Source organism: Juglans microcarpa x Juglans regia, chromosome 8D (assembly GCF_004785595.1).
Source record: "Juglans microcarpa x Juglans regia isolate MS1-56 chromosome 8D, Jm3101_v1.0, whole genome shotgun sequence".
NCBI classification, from domain to species: domain Eukaryota; kingdom Viridiplantae; phylum Streptophyta; class Magnoliopsida; order Fagales; family Juglandaceae; genus Juglans; species Juglans microcarpa x Juglans regia.
Window position 1 is genome coordinate 2,785,675 of NC_054608.1, and position 26,033 is coordinate 2,811,707.

The window sequence follows — 26,033 nt, forward strand, 5'->3', positions numbered from 1 at the left end:
CTTAAGAAATCTTAAATAGCATTAATTAGATCAGCAAGAAAATATATATATATTTATATATATATATATATATTTATATTTGTTTTTTGTTTTTTGTTTTTTTGAGATCGGCGGTGGTTAAGAAAAATAATTAAGGTGCATGCATGGTAGGTTCAAAACTTATCATCGAATATATATATATATACACACACACGTAAGACCATTGCACAAGCAATTGGGGAAAGCAACGATCAGGCTATCAGGAGTACCGTGTACTCTCTACTATGTTCCGGCCACTCGACTCTTCGCTCTTCATCAAGATTCTCTAGACTCCCAAGCTATAAAAATGTTATTTGTCATCGATGTGACATCAAATAATGAGTAATTAATAGATAAATAAACTGTCATATTTTACAATATAACGTATCATATCAAGTCACGTTAATTTAGGTGTTTATTTTTGTGAAATGTTTTTATGACTAAAGCATTTCTCTTGTTAAAAAGATAATAAACTATATTTGTCTTCTACCTTATAACCTTGACTATATATCTGATGGAAGAATACTCTTAACATGATAACATGAGGGAATTCCAAGGTTGGGTAGAAAACCATCCATCAACTTGAAGCAAGAATTTGCAGCATATTTAGAGCATTCATATTCGGTACCCTAAACGTCATTAATTTCCCTTATAATTTGGAGGAAAGTTTAGGATTTTCATTACAAACTCTCCTCCATCTGTATTTGGATCCTCCCATATTGGATCCATTATACATCTCGAATGTATCTTCTCGTTGGTTGTAGCTAGCTTGTTGCTCTTGCATCTCCCTCCCCCAAACCGTTGGGTGCCTTCATCGTTTTTGCCCATCCCTCGCATCGCAGCCACCCGATGACAACCACTTCATTGATTCATCATTGTAAGTATCCCTATCCCCTCTCGCTTTTCTCCATTGCAAGGTTCCCCCATTCTCATTCGCACACACTGCGACAATTCGACTTCATGCGATTTTGGAATTTCATCCATTCAGAATCCTCCATGGTTGTTTGCATCAAGCTTCTCTATCCCATTTCACTGAGAATAAGATTCCTCCATGGTCGGATTTTCAAATCCAACGTTTTGACAAAAAAATAACCCTAGATTTCCTTAGGATTTTCATATCTCCTTCGAATAAATGCTTTTCTCGAGTTTTTGTTGCAATGTATTTCCTACATTGTTGTGATAATCATTTTCTATGCTTAGATTTGATACTATTTTCCACTGATTTGCGAATTGCAATTTAGGAAAAAAAAAAAAAAAAAACCTAGATTTTTTTGAGTAATTTATTCCTCCATGTGCTAAGATTGCAATTTTCTAAGCTTCGATTTGGGGCTATTTTTCACTGATCTACATATTGTAAATTATGAAAAAAAATCCTATATATTTTTTCCTGTTGTTGGATTTATTTATGTTGTTTAATTGCTCTGTGATGTTGGATTGGTCTTTGTTGTTTCATTGCTCTGTGTTGTTGGATTTCAACCATGCTGTTTCATTGTTCTGTGTTGTGAATTGCTCAATGTTATTCATTGTTTTTTGTTGTTTCATTACTCTGTGCAATTTCATTGCTCTATGTTGTGAATAGCTAAGTGTTGTTTCATTGCTTTGTGCATTTTCATTACGACCATGCTATTTCATTGCTCTGTGTAGTTTCATTGCTACGTGTTATGAATTGCTCAGTGCTTTTCATTGCGACCATATTGCTTCATTACTCTATGCAGTTTTATTACTTTGTGTTGTGAACAGCTCAATATTATTTCATTGTTCATTATTGTTTCATTGTTCATTGTCGTTTCATTGCAACCATGTTATTTCATTGCTCTGTGTTGTGAATTGCTCTGTGTTGTTTAATTGCTTTGTGATGTTTCATTGCGACCATGTTATTTAATTGTTATGTGCAGTTTTATTATTTTGTGTTGTGAACAGCTCAGTGTTGTTTCATTACTTAGTGTTATTTTGTTGTTTTGTGCCTTTTCATTTCAACCATGCTGTTTCATTGCTATGTGTAGTGAATATCTTAGTGCTATTTCATTGCTCAATGATGTTTCATTGCTTTGTGTTGTTTCATTGCTCTATGCAGTTTCATTATTTTGTGTTGTGAATTGCTCAATATTTTTCATTGCTTTGTGTTGTTTCATTGCGATCATGTTGTTTCATTACTTTGTGCAGTTTTATTAATCAGTGTTGTGAACAGCTCAGTGTTGTTTCATTGCTTTGTGCCTTATCATTGTGGCCATGTTATTTCATTGCTCTGTGTTGTGAATTGCTCAATATTATTTCATTATTTTGTGATGTTTCATGGCGACCATGTTGTTTCATTGCTATTTGCAATTTCATTGCTTGTGTTGTGAACAACTCAGTGTTGTTTCATTGCTTAGTGTTATTTTATTATTTTGTGTTTTTTCATTACGACCATGTTGTTTCATTGCTCTGTCCAGTTTCATTGCTTTATGTTGTGAATTGCTCAGTGTTATGAATTGCTTTGAGTTGTTTCATTGCGACCATGTTGTTTCATTGCTATGTATAGTTTCATTGCTCAGTGTTGTTCCATTATTTTGTGTTGTTTCATTGCTATGTGCAATTCCATTGCTCTGTACATACCTTAATTGCTCTTTACAGTTTCATTGCTCTGTGCAGTTTCATTTCTCTATGTTGTTCCATTGTTCTGTGTTTTTTCATTGTCCTGTGTTGTTTCATTGCTCTGTGCAGTGAATTGGTCTGTGCTGTGAATTGTTATGTCCAGTTTCATTGGTTTGTGTTGTTTCATTGCTCTGTGTTGTTCCATTGTTCTGTGATGTTTCATTGCTCTGTATTGTTTCATTACTATGTGATGTTTTATTGCTCTATGTTGTTTCATTGCTCTGTGCTGTGAATTGCAATTGATGGTTTGAGGTAAAAATCTTAAACTTTCCCACAAATTATAAGCGAAAAGGACGTTTGCGGCATCGAATGTGAATGGAAGTGACTTACTTTAGTTATGCCTTAGTTAAATTCATGCAATTTAACATGAATATTGAATTTTTTTGAATTGTGTCTTACTTAGTTGTACTTGATATTTTTGTGCTTTTTTTTTTTCCATATTATGCTGCTTGAGTTGTGGCTGAAGAACTAAAATCATAAGTATAAACTAAACAAGAATATTCTCCTCTAAGCTCTCTCTACGAGAGAGAATAGGTGGTGTGGGCAGTCTCAGTGTTCTTGGAACAGCCTGAGGGAGCGACTCCTCTTAATCCGATTCTGCGATTAAGGGTGGAAGGGATGGAGGATTTGGAGGATAAGTGGGACCAGCTTAGTCTCACTGAGGATGAAAACTCGGTTATTGAAATTGGCCCGATAAGCTTAAAGACAGTAGCAGAAAAAGGGGAGAGGTGTTTGGTGGGTAAACTGTGGTCTGACCGCAAATTGGGGAAGGAAGTGATTAGATCGATGATGGCTAAGATATGGAAAATTGGAAGTTCTTTCCAATTTCAGGAGATTAGCACAAACCTGTTTGTTATAAGCTTTGAATGTCTGGAGGATAAATGGAGAGTGATGGAAGGTAGACCCTGGTTATTTGATAACTGCTTGCTGGTTCTAAAACCTTTTGATGGTTTGGTTCCCCCTCAGAAGATGAATTTTGATTGTGAGGATTTTTGGGTGCAGATGACTAATCTTCCACTTGCTTGTATGAATAGTGAAGTGGGCCAACAAATTGGAGGTACAATAGGTGATGTTAAGGGGTAGATGTGAGAGTGGATGGAACTGGGTGGGGGAGTTATCTGAGAGTTAGAATCGGGATAAATATGAAGAAAGCAATTGCGAGGGGACGAACTGTCAATCTGATTGGAGAGAAAATGTGGATACCTTTGAGGTATGAGAAATTGCCCAGAATGTGTTTTAAGTGTGGATTTATTGTTCATGGTGCGAAGGGTTGCAGCAATACGGAAGCTAACATAGCTGTCAAACTGGGGGAAAAACTTCAATATGGTACTTGGCTGCGTGTACCAAGTATGGCAAGAAGAATGAATGGGAAACCACTGGGTGGGGGAAATAGATCTGGTTATGGTGAGTGGAAGAAGTATGGGGAAAATATGGCGAAAAATAATTTTAATCCAGAGGTAAATGAAGTATGAGCATAGGGGTCTCAGAGTAGCGATGGAACTGATTGTTCACATCAGTGTCCGGTTGTTCCTGATGTCACAATAGAGGTACCTGTGGAGAGAGCTGTGAGACAGGCAGTGGAAAATGTTGAGGCATGCCAGGTGTTTGAGGAAAGGGTAGAAAGACTAGAGGAAGAGAATGAGGTAATGAAACAGAGTGGTTTTAAGAGACAGGTCCAGAATAAACCTCAGAAATCGAAGGAAAGCCCCGGGGTCCAAAATTTTGTCAAAGGTGTGGAGAAGCAAGATTCAATGCTAGTGGGGGAAGGTGGAGAGGTGAGCAGAGGAAGGTGGAAGAGAAGAGTTAGATTTGCAGGTAATTCTAAGGAGCGTGTTGTTTCCAGCAGTTGCAAATGTAGATTAACTGATGCTGGCATTGAGGGAAGCCCTCTGAAAAAGGAAAGACAGTGTATAGATCCACGTGGTGTATCTCCTTAGGTATTGGCGGTGGCTGGAAGTCAGTCCGGCCAAGCATCATGAAAATCTTGAGTTGGAACTGCCGGGGGTTTGGGAACCCCCGGACAGTTCAAGACCTTTACCTTTTGGTGAAAGAGAAGAGACCCGATATAGTTTTTCTCATGGAGACAAAACTATTAGCATGGAAGTTTGAAGGCATTAAAAATAAGTTGAATTATGAAGGGTGTTTTGTGGTGGATCCAAGAGGACGTAGTGGGGGTCTAGCCTTTCTATGGAGTCAGGGGGTGAAGTTAGATATTCTTAATTTTTCTCGGCACCATATAAGTGCCAATATTATGCAGGAAGAGAAGAGGATTAGTTGGGTGTTAACTGGCTTTTACGGCCACCTCGAGGCAAATAAAAGGAAAAATACATGGAACTTGCTCTCTCTTTTGAAACCTTCTACAGGGACATCATGGTGTGTGGTTGGTGATTTTAACGAGATCTTAGCCCAATCTGAGAAGATAGGAGGTAAACCAAGACCAGAGGGATTGATGGAAGATTTCAGAAGTTGCTTAGAGGGTAATGAGTTACATGATATGGGATGGAGTGGAATGAAGTATACGTGGAGTAATAAACACTCTGATAAGACCTTTATGAAAGAAAGACTTGATGGGGTGGTTGCTAATTCCTAGTGGACTGACCTGTTTAGAGAAAGAATGGTGGAGGTGTTGACAGCGAGGCAATCTGATCATAAGCCGTTGTTATTGATGCTGTCAACAGAAATGGCTCGTGTTAAATTTAGAAAGAAAGGTTTCAGGTTTGAAGCTAATTGGTTTTTAGAAGAAAAAGGGTGCAGAGTAGTAGAAGAAGTCTGGGGAAATAGTTGTGCAGCAATAGATACCCTAACAGAAATTCAAGGTAAGTTAAAAAAGTATAGTACTGCTCTTTCCAGGTGGAGCCGTGATCAAGGTAGGGAGAGAGAAGGAAATTATGGTGTTGTCTGAGAAACTGAAGCAGGAACAAGAGGTAGAAGGTCAACACAATGCTGATACTATCAAATCATTACAGAAGGAGTTGGGGCGGTTGCTTGAGAATGAAGACCTGAAGTGGAAGTAGAGAGCGAAGAGGAATTGGTATCAATTGGGTGACAGGAATACTAAGTTTTTCCACGCGTACCCCAGACAAAGAAGAAAGAAGAACTGGATAAAGGAAATTAAAGATCCCCAAGGAAGATGTCTGAATGAACAGGCAGGTATTGAAGATGTTTTTTTTCCAGTATTACCGAAACTTATTTAGAACTTCAAATCCTTCTTGTGAAGCTATAGATGAGTGCTTAAAAGATACTGAGCCTAGAGTTACAAGGGCCATGAATTCTGAGCTGCAGAAAAAATTTGTAATGGCTGAGGTCGAGAATGCCTTGAAACAAATGGGGCCTCTAAAGTCCCCGGGCTTGACAGGTATGGGACTATTTTTTATCAAACCTACTGGAGTGTGGTAGGGGGAAAGTAGGTAATGTTGTTCTATCTTTTTTAAATGGTGAAGGGGGACGGATTAGTTCTAGTAATTTTACCCATATTGCTCTAATTCCTAAAGTTGAGAATGCTTCAGCAGCTGGTGATTTTCGTCCAATCAGCCTTTGTAATGTTTTATACAAGTTTGTCTCAAAAGTGCTTGCAAACAGATTGAAGAAAGTCCTTCCAGTTATTATATCAAAAAGCCAGAGTGCTTTTTTACCGGGTAGATTGATCACAGACAATGTCATGATTGCATATGAACTTTTGCATACCATGAAAATAAGACAAAGAGGGCAGGTTGGAAGCATGGCTTTGAAGCTAGATATTTCAAAAGCCTATGATAGAATTGAATGGAGTTTCTTGGAAACTGTGATGAGGAAGCTGGGGTTTGGGGAGCAGTAGATTTCTCTGATTATGGAGTGTGTTACTTCAGTAACTTACTCAGTTTTGGTCAATGGCCAGCCTGAGAGAATAATGAAGCCTTCAAGGGGAATAAGACAGGGGGATCCGATCTCTCCCTATCTATTCATTCTGTGTGCTAAAGGACTTAGTTCCCTAGTTGAATTAGCATAAAAAAGAGGTGAAATAAGGGGGTAGCAGTGACAAGAGGAGGTACAAGGGTGAGTCATCTCCTTTTTGCTTACGATTCTATTATTTTTGGTAGGGCAAGAATGTCAGAATGGGTTTAAATTCAAGGGATGCTTAGTACTTATGAGAAGGCCTCGGGACAGGTTTTGAACAAATAGAAGACAACCATTTTCTTTAGTTCCAATACACCTATGGCAGTGAGGTCACATATGCAGCAGATAACAGGAATGACAACTTGCGGCAGCTATGAGAAATATCTTGGTCTACCACCTATTGTGGGAAGGTCAAGGTATAATACTTTCAAAAGTCTGAAGGAAAGAGTATGGATGAAAGTAAATAGTTGGAAGAACAATTTTCTTTCACAAGCTGGGAAGGAAATTCTATTGAAGGCGGTCATCCAGGCGATCCCCACATATTCCATGAGTGTTTTCAGGCTACCGAGAAGGCTGTGTAAGGAGATACCAGCTGTTATGGCAAGGTTTTGGTGGGGGCACAGGCAAAACGATAGAAGAATTCAATGGAGAAGCTGGTTCAAGATGGGAGACTCCAAGAAGAGAGGGGGATTGGGTTTTAGGGACCTTGAGAGCTTCAACAAAGCCATGCTGGTGAAGCAGTGTTGGAGGATTCTTAATAACCCATCTTCTTTAGTTGCCAAAGTGATGAAAGAGAAGTATTTCAAAGAGGATAGGTTTTTGGAAGCAAGGCTAGGGTATGCTCCTTCCTTGATATGGAGGAGCTTATGGTACTCTATTAGTTTGGTTAAGGAAAGCCTTCGCTGGAGGGTGGGTGATGGGAGTTAGATCAGAATCTGGAAAGATCGATGGGTACCTTTGTCTTCCTCTCATATGGTACAATCTACTGTGAAGATTCTTCCTGAAGATTCTTGTGTGCAACAACTTATTGATGAAGGCTCTGGTTCTTGGAAGAAAAGATTGGTTGAAGATATTTTTCTTATGGATGAGGCTGCAGCCATATGTAGCATTCCTATTAGCAGATTTGGTGCTAAAGACAAAATGGTGTGGGGTTGTACTGACAAAGGGGTATTCTCTATCAAGAGTGCCTATCATTTGGAGCACTCAAGAATAAGGGATGAGAAAGGTGAGCATTCAAAAGTGGCAGAAGCTGAATTAGTTTGGAACTCAATCTGGAAGCTAAATGTGCATGGGGTAGTAAAACAATTCATTTGGAAGGCTTGTCACGATTTATTTCCTACAAGGTTGAATTTGTACAAGAAAAGTAATTGTGATACTAACCTCTGTCCCATTTGTGAGAGGGAAGTGGAAACTATTACTCATACTCTTTGGTGCTGTCCAACGGCTTCGGATGTATGGGCAGAGAATGGAAGTTTTGTTCACAAATGGGCTAATACAGAGGTGGAGTTCATGGAGTTGTGGAAGAAGTTGAATGTGTGCTTGGAAAAGGAGGAGGTAGGATTGGTAGCATGTACGATGAGAAGAATCTGGCTGAGAAGGAATTCTGTGATTTTTTAAAAGAAATTTGAGAACCCAAGGAGGGTGCTATGTGCTGCTAAGGAGGGCAGAGATGACTTTATTGCAGCAAATACTCTGATACAGACTAGTCGTGCAGAAAGGGAATTGACAAAGTGGAAAAAACCCCCTGATATGGTCTGTAAAGTTAATTGGGATGCATCTATGGATGTGAAGAATAAGAGGGTCGGTATTGGAGTCATATGTAGGAATGCAGAAGGGGATATTCTAGCTTGTCTTTGCTTAAAGATAGATGTTGTCATGAGACCAGTTATGGCTGAGGCTTATGCTTTGAGAAAAGCCATGGTTTTTTGCTTGGAGCTGGGGTTGTCTAGTGTTATTTTGGAGGGGGATTCAAAGGTGATAGTAAATAATACGAACAGTAAGGAGGAGGTATGGGCAGATTATGGCATTTTAATTGAAGATACGAGAAGATTTCTTGCAACAAACTCAAACTGGTTGCTATCTTTTACTTATAGAGAGGCTAATAACATAGCTCATTTACTTGCAAAAATGGCACTTAATTGTAATGAAGAACGAGTGTGGATAGAAGAGGGTCCCTTGCAGATCATGAATTCTGTGTTAAGGGAGAAATACTGTAATGATTAACTTTGTTGATAGTCAATGAAAGTAAAGATACCAAATTATACTTCAAAAAAAAAAAAAGAACTAAAATCATTTAAGTATTTGAAATACTTTGTTAAGTTGAGTATGTTACCCTAAATTTTTATCATCTATTGGTTAATTATTTAAAACTTTATACCAGAAGATTAGCAAAAATCAATTTGTATACTTGGGAGGTTAATTCACAAGTGTTAGTAGGGCCCCATCCATATGACAGGGTAATCCTAATCCAAATGGCCATCAAGCATTTTGTGATAGTTTTCACAAAAGACCACCGGGATTTAAGGTTTTGCAACTATTTTGTGATAGTTTGTTGATTTTGCAATGCTATTTAGATTTTTTTTTTTTTATTCTTTGTTGTGATAGAGGATAATTTATTAAAAACAACTTCCAACTCATCTTCATTAAGAGCAACGCCTCGATGTTGATCCGTCCACGTCATTAAGAACAACTTTCAACTCATCTTCAGATGATAAGTTAAGCAATAACTTGCGGAAGAACGAACGAGTCATTTGATGAAGGGAGTGGGTAAGGGTGTGCATCCGGGTCGGATTTTTTTCCGGTCTGGTTAAAAATCCAGAAATCCGGATGATCCGAACGGATACAAAATTATTATATCCGCTTGGATCGGTTACAGATCCGGTATTTAACCGGTATTATCCGTAACCTGCCTTAACTATTAAATGATTGACTCTTGAGTTATTTCTCCCCTTCCCCAAAAATTAAAGCCTACACCCGTAGGTTCCCTTCCCCAAAACAAAAGTAAAGTAAAACAATGATTACTTTTTCATTTCCTCGGCTCTCTCTCTCTCGATTCTTCTAGTCTTCTTCTCGATTTCCTCTCTCTCTCTCTCTATCTCTCTCTCTCCCCGACGAAACCAAAGCATCCTTCATCAAATCCATCGCCGTCGGTGACTAGCAGTGGCCGTCGTCCGTTAACTTTCTTCTCTCTACTCGGTAGCTTCCTCCCTCTCTATCTAAATTTGTAGATCTAAGTTTGTGTTTGTAGATATGAGTTTGTGTTTGTAGATCTACTTTTTGGGTTTCATTATTTTTAAAATCTTCTAGCAAAAGCATGTTTGTAGATCTACATGCTCGCAACACAATAAATTTTGTAAAACTCTGTACTTGTTTACTTACCAAAGTTTTTTTTTGTGAAACTCTGTACTTTTTTGCTTTTGAAAAATAATGTTCAGATGCTTTCTTGGTTTGTATATCACTTTCTCTCTCGTTGGTTGTTTACCACTTTGGCTAAATCTATTTCTGTGTTTTTATGATACCCGTATTTGTTCAATCTCAAATATGTCGACTTATCTATGTTTTTCCTCTTTTTTTTTTTTTTCCCTATAATCTTTTTGAGTTCTAAATGTGAATATGGGTTTTTGTGTTTGTTTAAATCTAGATGCAATTTACCCAGATTAGAGTTTTTTTGTTTAAATCTAGATGCAATCTACCCAGAATCCAGATCTGAGTTTTTGTGTTTAAATCTAGATGTAGTTTGCCCAGATCTGGATTTTTGTGTTTGTGTGTGAATAAACTATATATATGCTTTTGACCGAAAGAGGGCATAAACTTTTTACCCTAGTAGCTTAATGTCAGAAAATGGTCATGAACCGATTTTGTGGTAGGGATGTTGTGTCCATGAGCTTATATTTGAATAATGTTTTGTTTGAAGTAGAAGATGTATTACTAAATATTTTGCTTTGTTTAAAGACTAAAGTACAAGATGTTATCTATGTTATCATGCTTTTTAACATGCAATTTGTAACTATTTAAAATTCTATGTTCTTTATGTTTCTTGTTGTATTTTTGTTTAATGAGGAGTATATATATCTAGCTTTTTACTTGAGTTTTAGTAGTTTTGTCAAGCTACTAAATCATATGTTCTATTAATATATCTGCATGCTGGTAATTATTTGGTAATTATTTGTCAAGCTGCTGATCATAAATTGAGCATCAGTATATTCTTTTCCCATCAACTAATATGTTTGAATATGTGGTGAAGTGCTTTATCTTTGGTAGATTAAAAAGGACAGAATGACCAAGCTTATTGTGCTGCTATTGTTTTCCAGTTCTCCATCTCAACAACTGGGTCAAGTATTTGTTTCTAAATATGTTTTTAGTACTTTTATCTTTATCTTTTTTAGTACTTTATCATTTACTAAATCTGTTTTTAGAATAGTTTTGGCGCTATTGACCAATTTGGATGGAGACAATGAAGAAGATGAGCAGCAGCAGCAACAGTAGATGACTCTTTGGAAATATTAAGAGATACAAATATTTCTATCTTTGTTTATATTGGAGGCAGATAGTCATAGCATTGAGTATATTATGATGTATTATTATTTATTTTGTTTGTAAATTAATGTTTTGCATTGTGATGTAAACAACAATGTAATATGCAGTGTATTGTGTGTGTTGATGTTTATTATTATTAGTTTGTTTTATAAAAATTTAAATGGTCAATAAAAAGTTTGAAATGCCTATAAAGATTCATAATATAAAAAATGCCTATAACAAATAATAAACATAATGGCCTATTTAAAAAAGCCCTTTAAGAAGTGTTAAAATATTTTTTTAAAAAAACAAGGCTTTTAAACTGTATAAAAGATATTTTTTAAAGGGAAAAAAGCCTTTAAGAAAGTGCTAAAAGAAATTATTTTTTAGAAACTGTTTACGAAGTGTTAAAAGAATAAATTAGAAAAAAAAAGCAAAAAGAAAAAAAAAACAGTATTAAACCAGATATCCGGTTACAATTGGGATATCCGGGCCCAAATCTGGTATCAGCCCGGCTTGGTCCGAATAAATCCGGGCGGATATCCGTCCGGTTTTAAAAAGCCGGATCCGAATGCACAGCCCTAGGAGTGGAAGATGAGGTCGGAAATTGAAATTTTCTAAGATGAAATCAGACTTAGGTTCAAGAGAATGTGACTAGAACCAAAAGGCTTATTTATACAAAAAAAAAAAGTTACCGTCACGATAGGACAAAAAATGTTACTGCTTGAGAGAAGACAAAAAATGTTACTGTTAGAGAAAAGACCAACAAAATGTTACTATTAGAGAAAGTACAACAAATGTTACCGTTGGCGGAAGGCTGAAAAGAATTAACCTTTGGATGAAGGACAAAAATTGTTATGTTACACAATACAAATAAAATATTACTGTTATCTATGCGGATAAAAATATATTGAAAAATATCATCCCGTTGGAAATTGCACATATCACAAAAAAAATTATTATTCGTAATACTATATTAATTTAAAAAGTGTTATTGCATCCGGATAAAAATCGTAAAAATGTTTACAAAATATAGTAGAATATGATTTTTGAAAACAGAAGGAAAAAGATGAAAGAGTTAATATTTAAGAATGGAAATGGAAGTGAGGGGAAAAAGTAAAAAAGAAAAAATAGGAAAAAGTTATTTTAATATAATAAGGAAAATATAGGGAATGAGATGGGAAGTTTTAAAAATAGGTAAAATTTAGGATAAAATTTAAGGAATGATGTATTTTAGTTAAAATTTAGAAAATTTTATAGGGAACCGGATGTAGATGCTCTTAAATAATCACCTCATTAGCTCTGATATTGATTGTGTAGTCAAGGATGATTATAATTCTAGGCCTACTGTGAAGGCAGTAGGAATCTATGGAGCCATACAAAAGTATCATTTCTTTTGAGTCCAATGTTCATCATCTTCTATGCCTATATGGAATTATTCCCAACTTGCTATTCCCAACTGGGCAAAGGAGGCCATAACTCCAACTTTTAATGGATATTCAGGTATCAATCCATGCGAAGGGATTTCAACGTGTATAGGAGGATTGTCCAAAGGGATCATTGTTCTAAACATTCAGCGCCACTATCTGGAAGTGAATTGACTAACCCAACAATAAAGGCACAATCATCAACTTGGCATGAAAGGAAAATCTAAGGAAACGCAGAACAGAATGCACAAAACCTCTCCCAAACTGATCTTACCCAAGTTACCACTAGGAACCCATGTACAGTATCTTTAAACTTCTTTCAAACACAGAAGCAACTCAAGACCAAAATCAGCCATAAAGGGAGCAGTAAAAATGCTTACAAATAAACAGATTTCTGAAAAGCATCTTACCCCCCGTTTCAAAACAATCTCCACCAAATAAACAGTTAATGGTGTTCGGATGGCGGAAGTAATAGCACAGGTCTTTATGCGGTTGACAAATATCCACGTCTACAGGGCTATCAAGAGACTGTTAATGCACTATATGATGAGAAAAACAACATAATTATAACGGTGCACCATAATTTTACATACTTCTCTCTTCCATAAATTCAATAAAAAATAAGTCCCATTTATGCTTCGCTCCTTTTATCAAGACGAGTCCCTAAGATTTTGTTGCCTGTTTGTTGCCTTGTCATTTATTGGGTGGCTTGTCCCATAAAGCAACACAAGAATTTAACATGGTAGGATGGATCTTTCAAACAATAGCTTGGCTACAAGCATTTTAGCAATCAATTGTCATTAGTTCAATACACGAACCCAAATGAATCAAACACCCAATATTTTTCTTTTCTTCATCTCCATTAACTAAAATCAATACGATGACAACATAAGATGTCAACATATCAGGATAAGAAGCACCAGAAGCAAGCTCAATTGCAAAATCAATCTGAAAAATGACCTATGGTCAGTTTATTAGGTGTAAACATAAACTTTGCACAATGCTAGCTGAACATATTGATCTTTTAAAACCTGATATACCACAATATGGAGATGCCAAGATATAACAAACCCAAAATACATATCAGCATTGATATCAGTTAATATGAACCTGTCCACTACTTAGCACCCACTTTTTCAAAATTTGGATTGAAATAACCTTTATCCTCCATCTCAAATATCAATAATCTCAACACCAAATAAATGTCTTTGCCTCCATGATGCAGTAATTGGTCTTCCTCAAATGTATATATGAGGTTTTTTATTCCAATCCAACTGCATCCAGAGACCTTCTTGATAACCTTTTGTTTCATGGACTTTATTACTCGAGCCATGCTCTCCCATTTGCCCCTCATCTCGTATGCACGAGCCAATACCATGTAAGGTAGAGATGACTGCGGTTCCAATTCCATTATCCTCTCCGCAACTCTTTCAGTGAGTTTTAAGTCTCCATGAATCACACTAGCATAAAGAATTGATCCCCATATGACGGAACCAGGTTCGTAAGGCATTGTATGTATAATATCTACTGCTTCTTTAAACTTACCAGCTCGACTCAACAATTCCACCATGCAAGCATAATGCTCATCCCGGGGTAGAATTCCATATTCCTTCTCCATCAATGAGAAAATAATCACTCCTTCATCAACAAAACTACCGTAATTGCAAGCCAGTAGGACTCCAGCCAGAGTTATTCGATCTGGTGGGGGACCTTCTCGGACTAGTTCCTTAAAAATGTCAAGGGTCTCATATACTCTACCATTGTTAGTCAAACCCAAAATCATGGTGTTCCAGGATATCAAATCCCGTACACCCAAATCAGCAAAGATCTTCATGGCATAATTAATTGACCCAAATTTAGCATACATTTCCATGAGTGAATTAGCAACAACTGGATCTGACTCAAAACCCGATTTAACAACTAAAGCATGAATTTGACTACCCTGCTCTGCTGGTGGGAGTGTACAAGTAGTACTTAGAACACTGCTCAGTGTGAACTCAGTAGGCCTGAAATTCTCCCTCAAGCTCCACACAAAGAGTTGCAAAGCATCCTCTGCACAACCATGTGCTGCATAGCTTGAAATCATGGAATTACTAACTGCTAAATCCCACTGATCTAGTTCTTCAAACAACTGGACTGAATCCCCCAATCGATTGCATTTAGAAAACAGATCAATAACAGCACTTGCTACAATGCTATTAGAATTAAATCCCACCTTGATGCAAAGAGAGAAAATCTGCTTACCCTTTTCCAAATCTTTCAAGTTCGAACAGACACTGATGACGGTGGATAAAGTATACTGATCGGGCAAATACTCTGTGGTTCTCATCAAATAGAACTGATCTAGTGCTAATTCTCCATACCCAGACCTATGACAACCCATTATCAAAGAGTTCCAAGAGATTATATCTAACTCCTCCATTGTCAAAAACACACCAAAAGCATAATCAAGAAGACCGAGCTTTCCATACATATCAATTAATGAGTTTACAAGCACCACATTCAATAAAATCTGACCATTACGAATCAGGCAACCATGAATCTGCTTACCATGTAGAGCACAGGACACAAAAGACAATAGAATCGACAATGTGAACCCACTTGGTCTCACACCAGCATTTTGCATCTTCATTAAGGTCCCCAACGCATTATGAACCAGCCCATGCGAAAAATAACCCGAAATCATCGTGTTCCAACTAACAACATCTCTTGCAGGCATTTCATCAAACAAACAACCTGCTCTTTCAACTTGTCCATGCCTAAACAAGCACTTCAAGCAAATATTCCAAGATACATCGTTCTTGTCAGAAATTCCATCAAACACTTTCAATGCATCACTAACGGCACCGAACTGAGAGTATAGGTCGAGACTGCGATTACCCAGAAAAGTATGGCTATCAAACCCAACTTTTACCAACTGTGCATGAATAGTTTTGGCGAAATTTAAAGACTTCAGCGAAAAGCAGTGATCTATTAGGTTAGAGTAATAGGAAAGCGAAGTTCTGTGAGGACCTTGAACTTGCTTTAGAAAAGGGTACATGCAAATGCGGTGACACTACGTACTATAGAGCTTGCTGCTTCTTTAAATCTTTAAAAAATGAATTAAAACGCGTATACAAGGACTTTGGCTCCGGCTCTGCTGCTTCTTCTTGCTCCATTTTGCTGCAGCAACCAGTTGGGAACCGTTAGAAAAAGAGCACCCGAGAGAGAAACGATATATAAATGTGTTCTGTGCACCGACTTCAGACCCGATTTGGACACAAAAAAAATGTTTTATTTTTATCTTATTTCATCATTATATCTTTTCTAAATTTCTACATAAAATATAATAAATAATTTAACTTTTTCAAATCCCAAAACAATATTTTATTCAATTTTCATCTCAACTTATTATTCAAACGCATCTCAACTCATCTCATCTCAACTTACATCTCTCTATCTTTAAAAAATAGGAAATTCAAAAATAAAATAAAAAAAATATAAATAAGATTATTTAAAAGGTAATGTGAATATTTTTTACTAAGCAAAAAAAAAAAAAAAAAAAGTAAAGTGAATTGACTTAATACGTATTTCTTTTATAAATCAAGCACTCCTCTTGAGATTTTTAATCTTCCCAATCATCTTTCCAACCTAGTTTTCATTTCTTCAACATCATTTTATCTAATCATTAGTAACCCCATTATTTTCACAAAAAATAAAAAATAAAAATCAAGATCAAGGCCATTTAAAAAAAAAATCCAAAAAATGATGTCACGAAAGTTTTCTACTTCAAGTGGATGTTTACTATTTTCAGAAACATGAAAAAACGAATATATATATATATATATATATATATATATATATATTAAACATCTTTACAATGAGCTCTTCACTTTTTTAAACACAAATACAAAATACACCTCAAAGACATTTCTCAGAATTTTGAAAACAATACACAAACGAGTTTTAAGTTTTTAACACCATATTCCAGAATAACATTGAAGGAAATAGAAGGCTTGGTAGTCGTAAAGAAATATACCTATCTCAATAGACTTTTTCCACTTCCCGATTCATTTGGTTCTTGCATTTCATTTCAACTTCAAGCACTGAATTCATAATTTCTAAATTCCATACGCCAAGAATTTCATAAATCTGATGTTTACAGGTCCTAGTATAAATCTTGTAGCCAACTTTTCTTCTTCTTCTTTCATTTTTCTTTCGGGTAAGTTGGGAGTAAATATTTCATCGACCAGTCACCAAATAATTCTCACAAACAAAGTACTGATTTCAAAGCACCAAGAAACATCTTTAGATCCTTTATCTATCCTACCTTTCTTTGAGTTGAGATTGAAATGGCTGCAAAACTTGCGAGAGCCATGTATCCAACCATTTGGAGTTGACAGATCTTTTGCTTTATTGTAAGGGTGCTTGGAAGTAACATCCATGTCCAAATGCCCAGCACCTATCACAGGGTGGAAGGCTTCCAAGGGACCTCCAGCCTGATTTAACTTCCTCACCATAACCAAGGTTGCATTTAACTGTCAGCCCAACTGCAACCTGGATTCTTTTGTATTTGTTTATCCCTCATCAAATTTCTAACTTGTGCTGATGCTTCCCAGTCACCGAAGTTGGCGAAGATGCTAGATAACTGGACATAAGCACCTGAGTTCTTGGGCTCAAGCTTCATAATTCTCTCTGCCACCTTCTTTCCAAGAGTTTTATCCCCATGAGCTACACAGCCTCTCAACACCGATGACCACATACTTGCATCAGCCTCAAAAGGCATCTGTTCTATGAGAGTCATTGCTTCCTCAATGCAACCAGCACGGGCAAAAAGATCGACCATGCATGAGTAGTGTTCAATCACTGGATCGATATGATAATCTGATTTCATTGCATAAAACCATTTTCGTCCATCTTCAACAAGTCCACAATGATCACAGGCGGAAAGAACTGCTGTAAATGTAACATCTGTAGGTCTAACACCAGCTTGCCTCATTTCATTGAACAGAGTCAGTGCTTCGAGTCCATGACCATTAGTGGCATAACCCATCATCATTGAGTTCCAAGAGATTTCATCACATTTCATCATTTGATCAAATATACTTCGCCCATTCTCAACAAAACCACACTTGCAGAAGAAATCAACAAGGGATGTACAAATGATCTGATCAGACTCGAGCCCGTTGACGGTAGCTCTAGCAAAAACCTGTTCACCAAGTTCCAGTGAAGAGATGCTAGCACACGCACTGATTACACTGGCCAGGCTAAACTTGTCCATTCTCAAGTTCATCTTATTCATCTGGCAAAATAGATCTTATGCTTCGATTGGACACCCATTTTGACTGAGAGCCACTATCATTGAATTCCATGATATCAAGCTTTTGTTTGGCATAGTATTGAAAATCCATTTTGCATCTTCAATTTTTCCGCAACTGGAATATACCGTTATCATAGAATTAAGCAAGATTGTGTCATAGGCTTTGAGCTCGCTAAATAACTTGCATGCATCATAAAAGTTACCACTTTTGGAGTATGCATCAATTAGTGCACTAGCCACGACAACATCATCAATTACCCCAACTTTACATGAATGAGTATGCATTTGTTTACTATGTCCAAGAACGCCTAAGCTACTGCTGGCACTCAAAACAGTTGCAAGTGTGGAGGAATCTTCTTGAAATCCATCTCTCCGCATCTGATTGAAGAGAACCAATGCTTCACTTTCCTCATTATTATGAACATATCCAGATATTATTGAATTCCATAACACAATACATGGATCACTTTTGCTATCAAAAACCTTCCTTGCATCATTCATTCTACCACAATTTGCATAGCCTGAAATCAATGCTGACAGAGAATAGTCATCTGGTTCCTTCAACATGTTCAGAACATGATTTGCACTATCCAAATCACTACACTTTCCATACATATTAATCAAAGAAGTACTCAAAACCGAGTCAAATTCCACTTGGTCAATCACAATCCGTGCATGAATTTGCTTGCCACAATCAAGAGCTGCCAAATCACTACAAGCCCCAATGACCGTCGCCAATACAAATGAATCACGATGCAATATTTCAGAAGCATCTGAATTCAAATCCTTAAAAAGATTCACTGCTTCTGTTGCACACCCATTTCGGGCATAACCATGAATCATCGAATTCCACGCAATACCATTTTTCCTTGGCATCTCGTTAAACAAATTCCGAGCAACCTTTAGCTTCCCGGCCTTTGCAAACCCAAAAACCACCATGCTCCACGAGAATTCATTCTTGTGAGGCATGGAACCAAATAATTCTAGTGATCTCTCCCTGTTCCCTGAGTTCATGCACCCCTCTATCATTGTGTTCCAAGAGAAGGAGTTCCTCTCGGGCATATCATCGAACACTTTCCACGCTTCACTCAAGCCACCACACCGCACATACATCTGCAGAAGGCGGTTTCCGATGGTGAGAGCGGAGTTCAGGAGACCAGTTTTGAGAAAGATAAGGTGGAGCTGTCTTCCTTTATGAATTGAACGGTGGGTGTTGCAGGATTGGAGTAGACGGACCAGGGAATGCAGATCAAGGTCCATTGTAGAAGGTGGACTACAGGTAACACGAGTTTATATTTTGGCGGCAAGGATAAAGCTCTAGTTCTCTTAATCGGTACGTGAATTTCAAAATTTTAGCCGGTTCCTACTTCTCGGAACCGGTACGTAAATAGTGAAGAGGACCGGTGAATGCATTGGTCTAAGGTCTTTATGGAGAAAAAATTACACTTTCCTAAAAAAAACATCGAAAATCAATTTTTTGGGCTAATTAGTGACATTTTCTGTCTAAGAAAAAAAAAAAAAAAAAGTAAGAACACGAGATCAGACTTTGAAACTCCACCCTTTGATTAATAGCATCACGGGAGCCATATATATATATATATATATAAAAGGTGTTTTAAAAATTCAAAAAACAGTTTCTAACTAAAACATATTTTTTTTTAAGGATGATTCTACAGCCACCGCTAAGAACTCCCGTTGGAGGCTCCAGCTATTGCAATTGTTGTATTGTTTTAACACTTTTAAATATCTTTTAAAAAAATAAAAAAATCATAACATCGTTGAAAAATACTTACTTAATCACTAAGAAAAAAAATTTAAAAAAAAAAGTCCAGCTGTGAGTAGCTTTACTTTTTTTTAAAGAAATTTCATTAAACTATTTTTTGAAAAATAACTTGCCACGTGTGAATTTTTTATTGGCTCGTTTCTATATGTCTGCAGTGAAGATGAGATTGATATTGAACCCATGAAGTTGCAAGGCATACATAAGTGCTCTCTAACTTTGAACATAATTTCGCCTAAAAAATGTAGTCTTCAACTGTCATAATACGCAACATATAAATAATTGGAAGATGATAAAGCCACCGAGGTTTTCTACCGACTTGTATTTTATTTTTATTTTTTTATTTAATGATTAAGAAAAGTGTTTTTTAATAAATTTGTGACTTTTTTTAAAGAGAGATGTTTAAAGAAATTTAAAAAAAACTTTAAAAAAAGTAAATAAAAAAGCAAAGTGTAAAATGCACTGTCGGTAGAAAGCATCAATAGAAAGCCTCGGTGGATGTAGCACCGTCGTAAATAATTCTTTTTGATAACACAACAAAAATTTCTTCTTATCAGCCACTAATTAAATCCCACACCCTATAAAAACAGTCACACCTTATATATATATATATATATATATATATATATAGATAAATAAAAAATAAAAAATAAAAGTTCTAAGTATTGGATATGGGAGTAAATAGTGACTTATACGTATCATTCCTCATCAGAGGAATTAAGCAAAACAATCTGATCCATAAATTCTTCAACTCGAGACCCGGGTTCGATTCCCGGCTGTTTTGACTCTTTGTTCCTCACTAAAAAATAATACAATAAATGTAGAAACACACCTTAAATGCTCATTCTCGAAAAGCATAAGAATTAAGTTAAAAATGAAAAATAAACAATAACAAGTAAGGAGTGGGGGGTGCAGTAAAAAATATATGCAAACAGGGAAGCAAAGAGGAACCCAGGCAGAACTTTTTCTAAGCCATGTTCATCTGCCCCCACCAAACTTGGCCCAAAATTGATGTTTCATCTTGTAATTTCTCCTGCATCATTCACTTTCACAATGAGAGTAACTTTTACTAGAGAAGAGAGAGCAGACACAGAATTGAGACCGTTGGCACTGGAATCGATTACCACGTGAGAGCCACTGCTTGCATCTTAGGTGCTTCAGCGGTATCACCATAAAATGTATGCCTTTCCTTTGGTTATAAAACCAACCAATAACTGTATGTTCTTTCCTCTGAATCCTGACAAGCGTCACAGTTACTAAAAAACAATTAACAACATAAAAGTGATGGATCGATTAGCAAATATAAGTGACAAATGAATGGATCTTAGAATAATGGTTCAGGGAGAAGTTTCTAAAAGTTTAGAACAGCCAAAGCAACTCCGGATGTGTCAGCCGAAAGCTATTGTTCTGGATAAATACATCTAGCCGTTTTCTTATTCCATGCATACTTTCTTTTACAAAAAACTCAACAAGATGTGGGCATGAGGACAAAGGAATACCATCTCCAGGAACCTAATGTGTTCTTTTTGGTATCCAAACATGAGGAGCGCTTCACAACGGTCGGGCTGCAAATCCCACAAAAACAGCCCTCCATTCATCTCAAGCCACATAGGAAAAAACACTCTAAGAAAAATACACTCCACCACAGAGAATCAATTCGTATGTGCCCGTTTCTCATTTGCACGTCTTCTCCCCTTCTCTTCGTCGCTGCTCACTGTGCACTGCCTCAGTCCAACGCCGACGCAAGCATCTCAGTCCGATGCCGACGCTGACTCAACCATCTCAGTCCGACACATCTCTATCGCCGATCTCCCCCATCTCCGTCGATCATCTCCATCTCCTCTCCATCAAAATCCAATCAAACCAAAATCAACCCACAATCAAACCATAATCCATTCAAAATCACAGTGAAAACCATCTCAAACCCGCAATCTCAAATCATTAAGTATAGAGAATAAGCTCAAAATCACAGTGAAACCATCGCAAACCCGCAATCTCGGGTTGAGCTTCAACTTTGGGTTGAGCTTCGACCCAGGGGTTGCGATTCGGGAGCGCGAGTGCGATTCGGGGTTGCGATTTGGTATGGTGCAAGGGACAAAGGGGGGTGTGGGTGCGATTTGGGGTTGCGATTTGGTATGGTGCGAGGGACGAAGGCCTGTGCGAGGGACGAGGGACGAAGGGGGGTGCGACTTGCGAGGAGTTTTTGTTTGAAATCAGTTTTTTGATGTTTGCTGGTTTAGGATAGATATGGTGGAAGGCATACGTGTAACTGTATAAGTGGCAGGCTGTTTTTGTGTGAAAACCAGCCGGACCGGCCCTATGGATTTCTCTCCAAACATCTCTCCATGTGTTAACCCGGTTCAGCCTGCCATTGCATTCTGTGCAAAAAGCAGTAGGTTACATGACGGAGGATAATTTTCCAATTACATATACATTATATTGGGATATTTAAAAAGGGTTTTAACATCCGTGTGACAATATACATCTGGGAGGTTGCTTGTAGAAATTATGATGTGACTTGTTCAAATAAATCCAATGTTTCTTTCCAAGGAGATAAAGATGACCAAATCTACCTACAGATGAACTGTAATATCCTTGGAAGAAAATTTGGATGCAATATCTGCAAGTTGCAATTTTGGAAGCAGAACCTGAAATGCAAGAATGTAGCTGCTTTCAAGCTGCAAGTCCAGTGAATACTACCTCTCTCCGTTGACAATTTGGAATTCTAATGGAGACGAAGGATTCATTTGATTAAGTCGTTCGGCAGCCCACTCTCCAAGCCTTACGTGCCCATGTTTTCTACAAGCGTCAAAGACACTCATCAGCATGGGAACAGTGGGTTCAAATGCCATGTTTTTAACAAAATTCTCAAGCTCAATCATGTGCCCATACCGACTATATAGTTCAATCATGCACTCATGGTGCTCTAACCGAGGCATGACGCAATACTCATTGCTCATTGAATTAAAATACTGCGTTCCCAACTCAACTAGGCCATCACATATACAAGCAAGCAAAATTCCTTGAAAGGTGACTTGATCTGGCTTTATACCTTCCTCCTCCATTAACCCGAACAATTGGAGTATCTCCCTACCTCTTCCATTGTGAGAACATCCAAAAATTATGGAGTTCCAGAGAATCACATCCCGTGAACCAGCCTCTTTAAAAACTGTGAGAGCATACTCAAGACAACGACATTTTGAGTACATGTCTACCAAGGCTCCTCTGATCACAATATCAATCTCATAACCATTTCTAATCATAAATCCATGAATTTGTTTGCCATGATCAAGAGCAAAAGTATTTGCACAGGCTGCTAAAAGGGTTCCAAATGTAAATTTACTTGGTCTAGTCTCCCACTGCATCTCTGAGAAAATTGTCATAGCTTGTTCGCTCAAGCCATGACAAGCATAGCTGGTCAACAAAGCATTCCATGAAATAATATCCCTCCATTGACTTATTTGGTAAAACCAAACTCGAGCACTTTTTAAGTTCCCACATTTACCATACATGTCAAGAAGGGCATTGCCAACAAAGAGATTAGTAAAGAAACTATTTCGGTAAATAAAACCATGGACCTGTTTTCCCACTTCAACATCTGAAAGACCAGCACACACGTTTAGTATCAATCCAAGCGTGACATGGTCAATGTCTTTAGTTGAATTGCGCATCAAAAATACAAAGTCCAAGGCCTTTTCCCATTGAAGGGAACAGGTGTACCCTGCCAACATTGCATTCCAGGAGATTACATTGCGTTCTGGCATCTGATCGAACAGCTCTCTTGCCTCCCCAGTTTTTCTACTCATTGCATACCCTGACACAATTGAAGTCCAAGAAATCAAATTCTTTGAACCTGGTTGTTCAAATACCCTGTGAGCATTCTCTAATTTCCCACACTTGACATACATAGCAATGACAGAGCTTGAAACAACGTCATTATCCCCAAAACCAACTTTAATCGCAACTCCATGAATTTGCATCCCCTCCTCTAGCGCAGATATTCTTGAACAAGCAATAAGTGCGTTAGAGAAAGTAAAATTCAAGGGCCTAACAGCTTCTGGGAACATCTGAAAAAACATAAACACTGCCTCTTTTCCATCATCCACCTCGAGATACCGCCTCACAATCACATTCCAAGAAACAGCAGTTGGATTCTCGATCTCATCAAACATTCTGCGTGCATCAATGATAACCTTACATTTCCCGTATACATCAACAAGTGAACTCTCCAAGATTACATTCCCACAAAACCCATATTTCACAATAAGCCCGTGAATTTGTCTAGAAAGACAAAGAGCCAAGACTGCAGCACAGGAGGCAAGAACACTGGCGAACGTGACCTCACTTGCATGAACTCCCAAACCATTCATTTCTGAAAACAAGGACAAGGCCTTCCCAGGGCACCCTCCTTGTGCGTAGGCCGTAACCATAGCATTCCAAGACCCCCCATCTCTTCGAGGCATTTCCTCAAACAGCTCCCTCGCATCAACCAAACACCCACATTTTCCATAAGACTCAATTGCCCGGTTCAAAAGAAAAACCGGCGGCGTAGGTGAGAAGGTGACCAAATGGGACTCAACTTTCCGCGCCTCAACAATGGCAAAATTGGCACAACATATTCGGAAGAGACGTGCGTAAAGGGAATAAGGGACGGATACTGGGGCAGCAAAGAGAACGGAAACAGCTTTGCGGAGACGACCTGCTCTGAGGTGAACGAGGATGGTGTTGGTCAAGACTTTGGCGCTGGTGGGTTGAGTATGGGCCCCGTGGGTTCGGCTGTGAAGAAGGGTGTTCAGTATAGAGGCTGCACTCACGCCCATGTAACAACAGCTCGAGGGATTTGAATTTGAGTTCTGAAAACACAGAGACAGGGATCAGACAGACATGACTTCAGCAGTGTTATTATAGAAAATTAAATTTATAAAATAAGGTATTTTGATATAGTAATCCAGATTATAAAATTATTTTTATTATAAAATAAATTAAATAAATTATATGACAAAATAAATTTAAAAAATAACATATTTTGATTTAATATGTGAGATTATAAAATTATTTTTATTATAAAATAAATTAAATAGATCATATGAAAAAGTAAATTTGTAAAGTAATATGTTTTGATGTAATATGTTAGATTGTAAAATTATTTTTATTATAACATAGATTAAATAAATCACATAGGTTACATTAATTTTTAAATTTATTTTTATATAATTTTTTTTTATGTCTATAACAAGTGAGATGCTAGAGCTCAAACATTGTAGGGAGATATTTGGAGTTTATACATGGTAGGGGGAGATTGGTTGGGTATGCCTGCTGCATAATGGACAATTGATTTGATTCAATCAATTGGGTTGCTAGAGTTCTCAGCTGTTGGCCTGTAATGTTACAAAGTAAAATAGATAAAATTATGTTATATAGTGTTAAATACAGTAATAGATTATGCAAGTATTACGTATTTATTTTGAGAAAAGTAGAGTACACTATTAAAAAATTAATTTTTTCATATAAGTTTCATATTTATTTATTTTTTTCCAAAATGAGTGTGCTATATTTGCACAATCCATGATTGCAAATATCATATCTCTATACTATTTTCTAAATCATAAAATATGTAGTGAGTTCTTAGACGTTGTATTTTCTAATTCATAAAAACTTTAATTAGATCTTAATCCTTCAAATTCTATTCTTATTTGAACATGTTGAGGGGTTCCTATCCATATTTTTATTAAAGAAATTAATGATTGATTTATAATGTCAAGTCAATGACATTAAAATAAAATGAGAATATAATTTTGAATTTTTTATTTTTGGATTTTTTTTTTCTAGTGATTGATGACAGTCGAATGTCTCAAGTCTCAAGTCTCAAGGGTTGCATTCCCTCAATTTGACTTGTGATAAAAATAAAAATAAAAATAAAAAAGAGGACAAAATATACAACTATGGTGCTAATTGTGACCCAAAACTGATATTAAGTACTCTATTTAAACTAAGAGACAATGTCTTGAACAAGACTTTGGCCAATTATGTGTGGTTGTTGGCAAAAAAACAAGAAAGAAAGAAGCGTTGGTGTAAAGGTTTGTGTTAATCGAGAGAAATGACTTTAGGCAATAATGCACTGATTTTGTCATATTCATTAAAAGACACATGATTGAGCTGAAAATGACATTATGTATATGATATTGAAGATTGCATGGATATGATGTTAGAAACAGCTAGCTTGTTCATAATCTCACATGCAGCATGCTTGTTAGAGAGTGCATGCTGATAGATATATTCTCAATGCATGCTTTTGGTCATCATCACTGTTAATACTTGTATGATAGTTAATGTTTTAAATTAGGTAGATAAGATATAATGTGCATGGCCTTATTGTTAAGAAGTATATAAGAAACTGAGATTACAATCTTCAGATTTTTTTTTTTTTCCTCTTTTAAGGTTTCATACTCCAAAATTTCTCACATGTTCGGATAAAATGATACAATAT

At 36.9% G+C, this 26,033-nt stretch overlaps 4 protein-coding genes and 1 long non-coding RNA gene across 6 annotated transcripts; 1 reads left to right on the forward strand and 4 right to left on the reverse strand.

Moving 5' to 3' along the window:
- The first annotated feature begins 6,843 nt into the window (after positions 1–6,843).
- On the forward strand, positions 6,844–7,452 carry LOC121243132 (uncharacterized mitochondrial protein AtMg00310-like). Its single transcript, XM_041141198.1, has one exon. The coding sequence runs from the start codon at positions 6,844–6,846 to the stop codon at positions 7,450–7,452; it is 609 nt and encodes a 202-aa protein (XP_040997132.1).
- Positions 7,453–13,200: 5,748 nt separating this feature from the next.
- LOC121243719 (pentatricopeptide repeat-containing protein At1g43980, mitochondrial) lies at positions 13,201–15,712 on the reverse strand. Its single transcript, XM_041141855.1, has one exon. The coding sequence runs from the start codon at positions 15,505–15,507 to the stop codon at positions 13,585–13,587; it is 1,923 nt and encodes a 640-aa protein (XP_040997789.1). The 5' UTR covers positions 15,508–15,712; the 3' UTR covers positions 13,201–13,584.
- A 608-nt stretch (positions 15,713–16,320) lies between these two features.
- LOC121241929 (putative pentatricopeptide repeat-containing protein At1g77010, mitochondrial) lies at positions 16,321–19,228 on the reverse strand. The gene is given in 1 exon segment (XM_041139788.1): positions 16,321–19,228. A coding segment is annotated over 1 exon segment (2,046 nt). The 5' UTR covers positions 19,027–19,228; the 3' UTR covers positions 16,321–16,980.
- Positions 19,229–20,263: 1,035 nt separating this feature from the next.
- Positions 20,264–20,784, reverse strand: LOC121243253. Its single transcript, XR_005936083.1, has 2 exons — positions 20,671–20,784; positions 20,264–20,579 (listed from the first exon to the last, which is right to left on the reverse strand). It is a non-coding gene; the product is annotated as an uncharacterized LOC121243253 (long non-coding RNA).
- Positions 20,785–21,877: 1,093 nt separating this feature from the next.
- LOC121243252 (pentatricopeptide repeat-containing protein At3g26540) lies at positions 21,878–24,438 on the reverse strand. 2 transcript variants are annotated; one of them, XM_041141350.1, is made up of 2 exons: positions 22,124–24,438; positions 21,878–21,924 (listed from the first exon to the last, which is right to left on the reverse strand). In XM_041141350.1, exon 1 carries the CDS (start codon positions 24,364–24,366, stop codon positions 22,243–22,245), a length of 2,124 nt encoding a protein of 707 aa, XP_040997284.1. In that variant the 5' UTR covers positions 24,367–24,438; the 3' UTR covers positions 21,878–21,924; positions 22,124–22,242. The 2 variants fall into 2 exon arrangements, with proteins under 2 accessions (XP_040997284.1, XP_040997283.1); XM_041141349.1 differs by having other exon boundaries at positions 22,120–24,438.
- Between the last annotated feature and the right edge of the window lie 1,595 nt (positions 24,439–26,033).

What these genes read in the sequence shown, in the direction of transcription:
- LOC121243719 (XM_041141855.1), bottom strand. Translation starts at nt 15,507, where the DNA reads ATGTACCCTTTTCTAAAGCAAGTTCAAGGTCCTCACAGAACTTCGCTT.
- LOC121243132 (XM_041141198.1), top strand. Translation starts at nt 6,844, where the DNA reads ATGGCAGTGAGGTCACATATGCAGCAGATAACAGGAATGACAACTTGC.
- LOC121243252 (XM_041141350.1), bottom strand. Translation starts at nt 24,366, where the DNA reads ATGGGCGTGAGTGCAGCCTCTATACTGAACACCCTTCTTCACAGCCGA.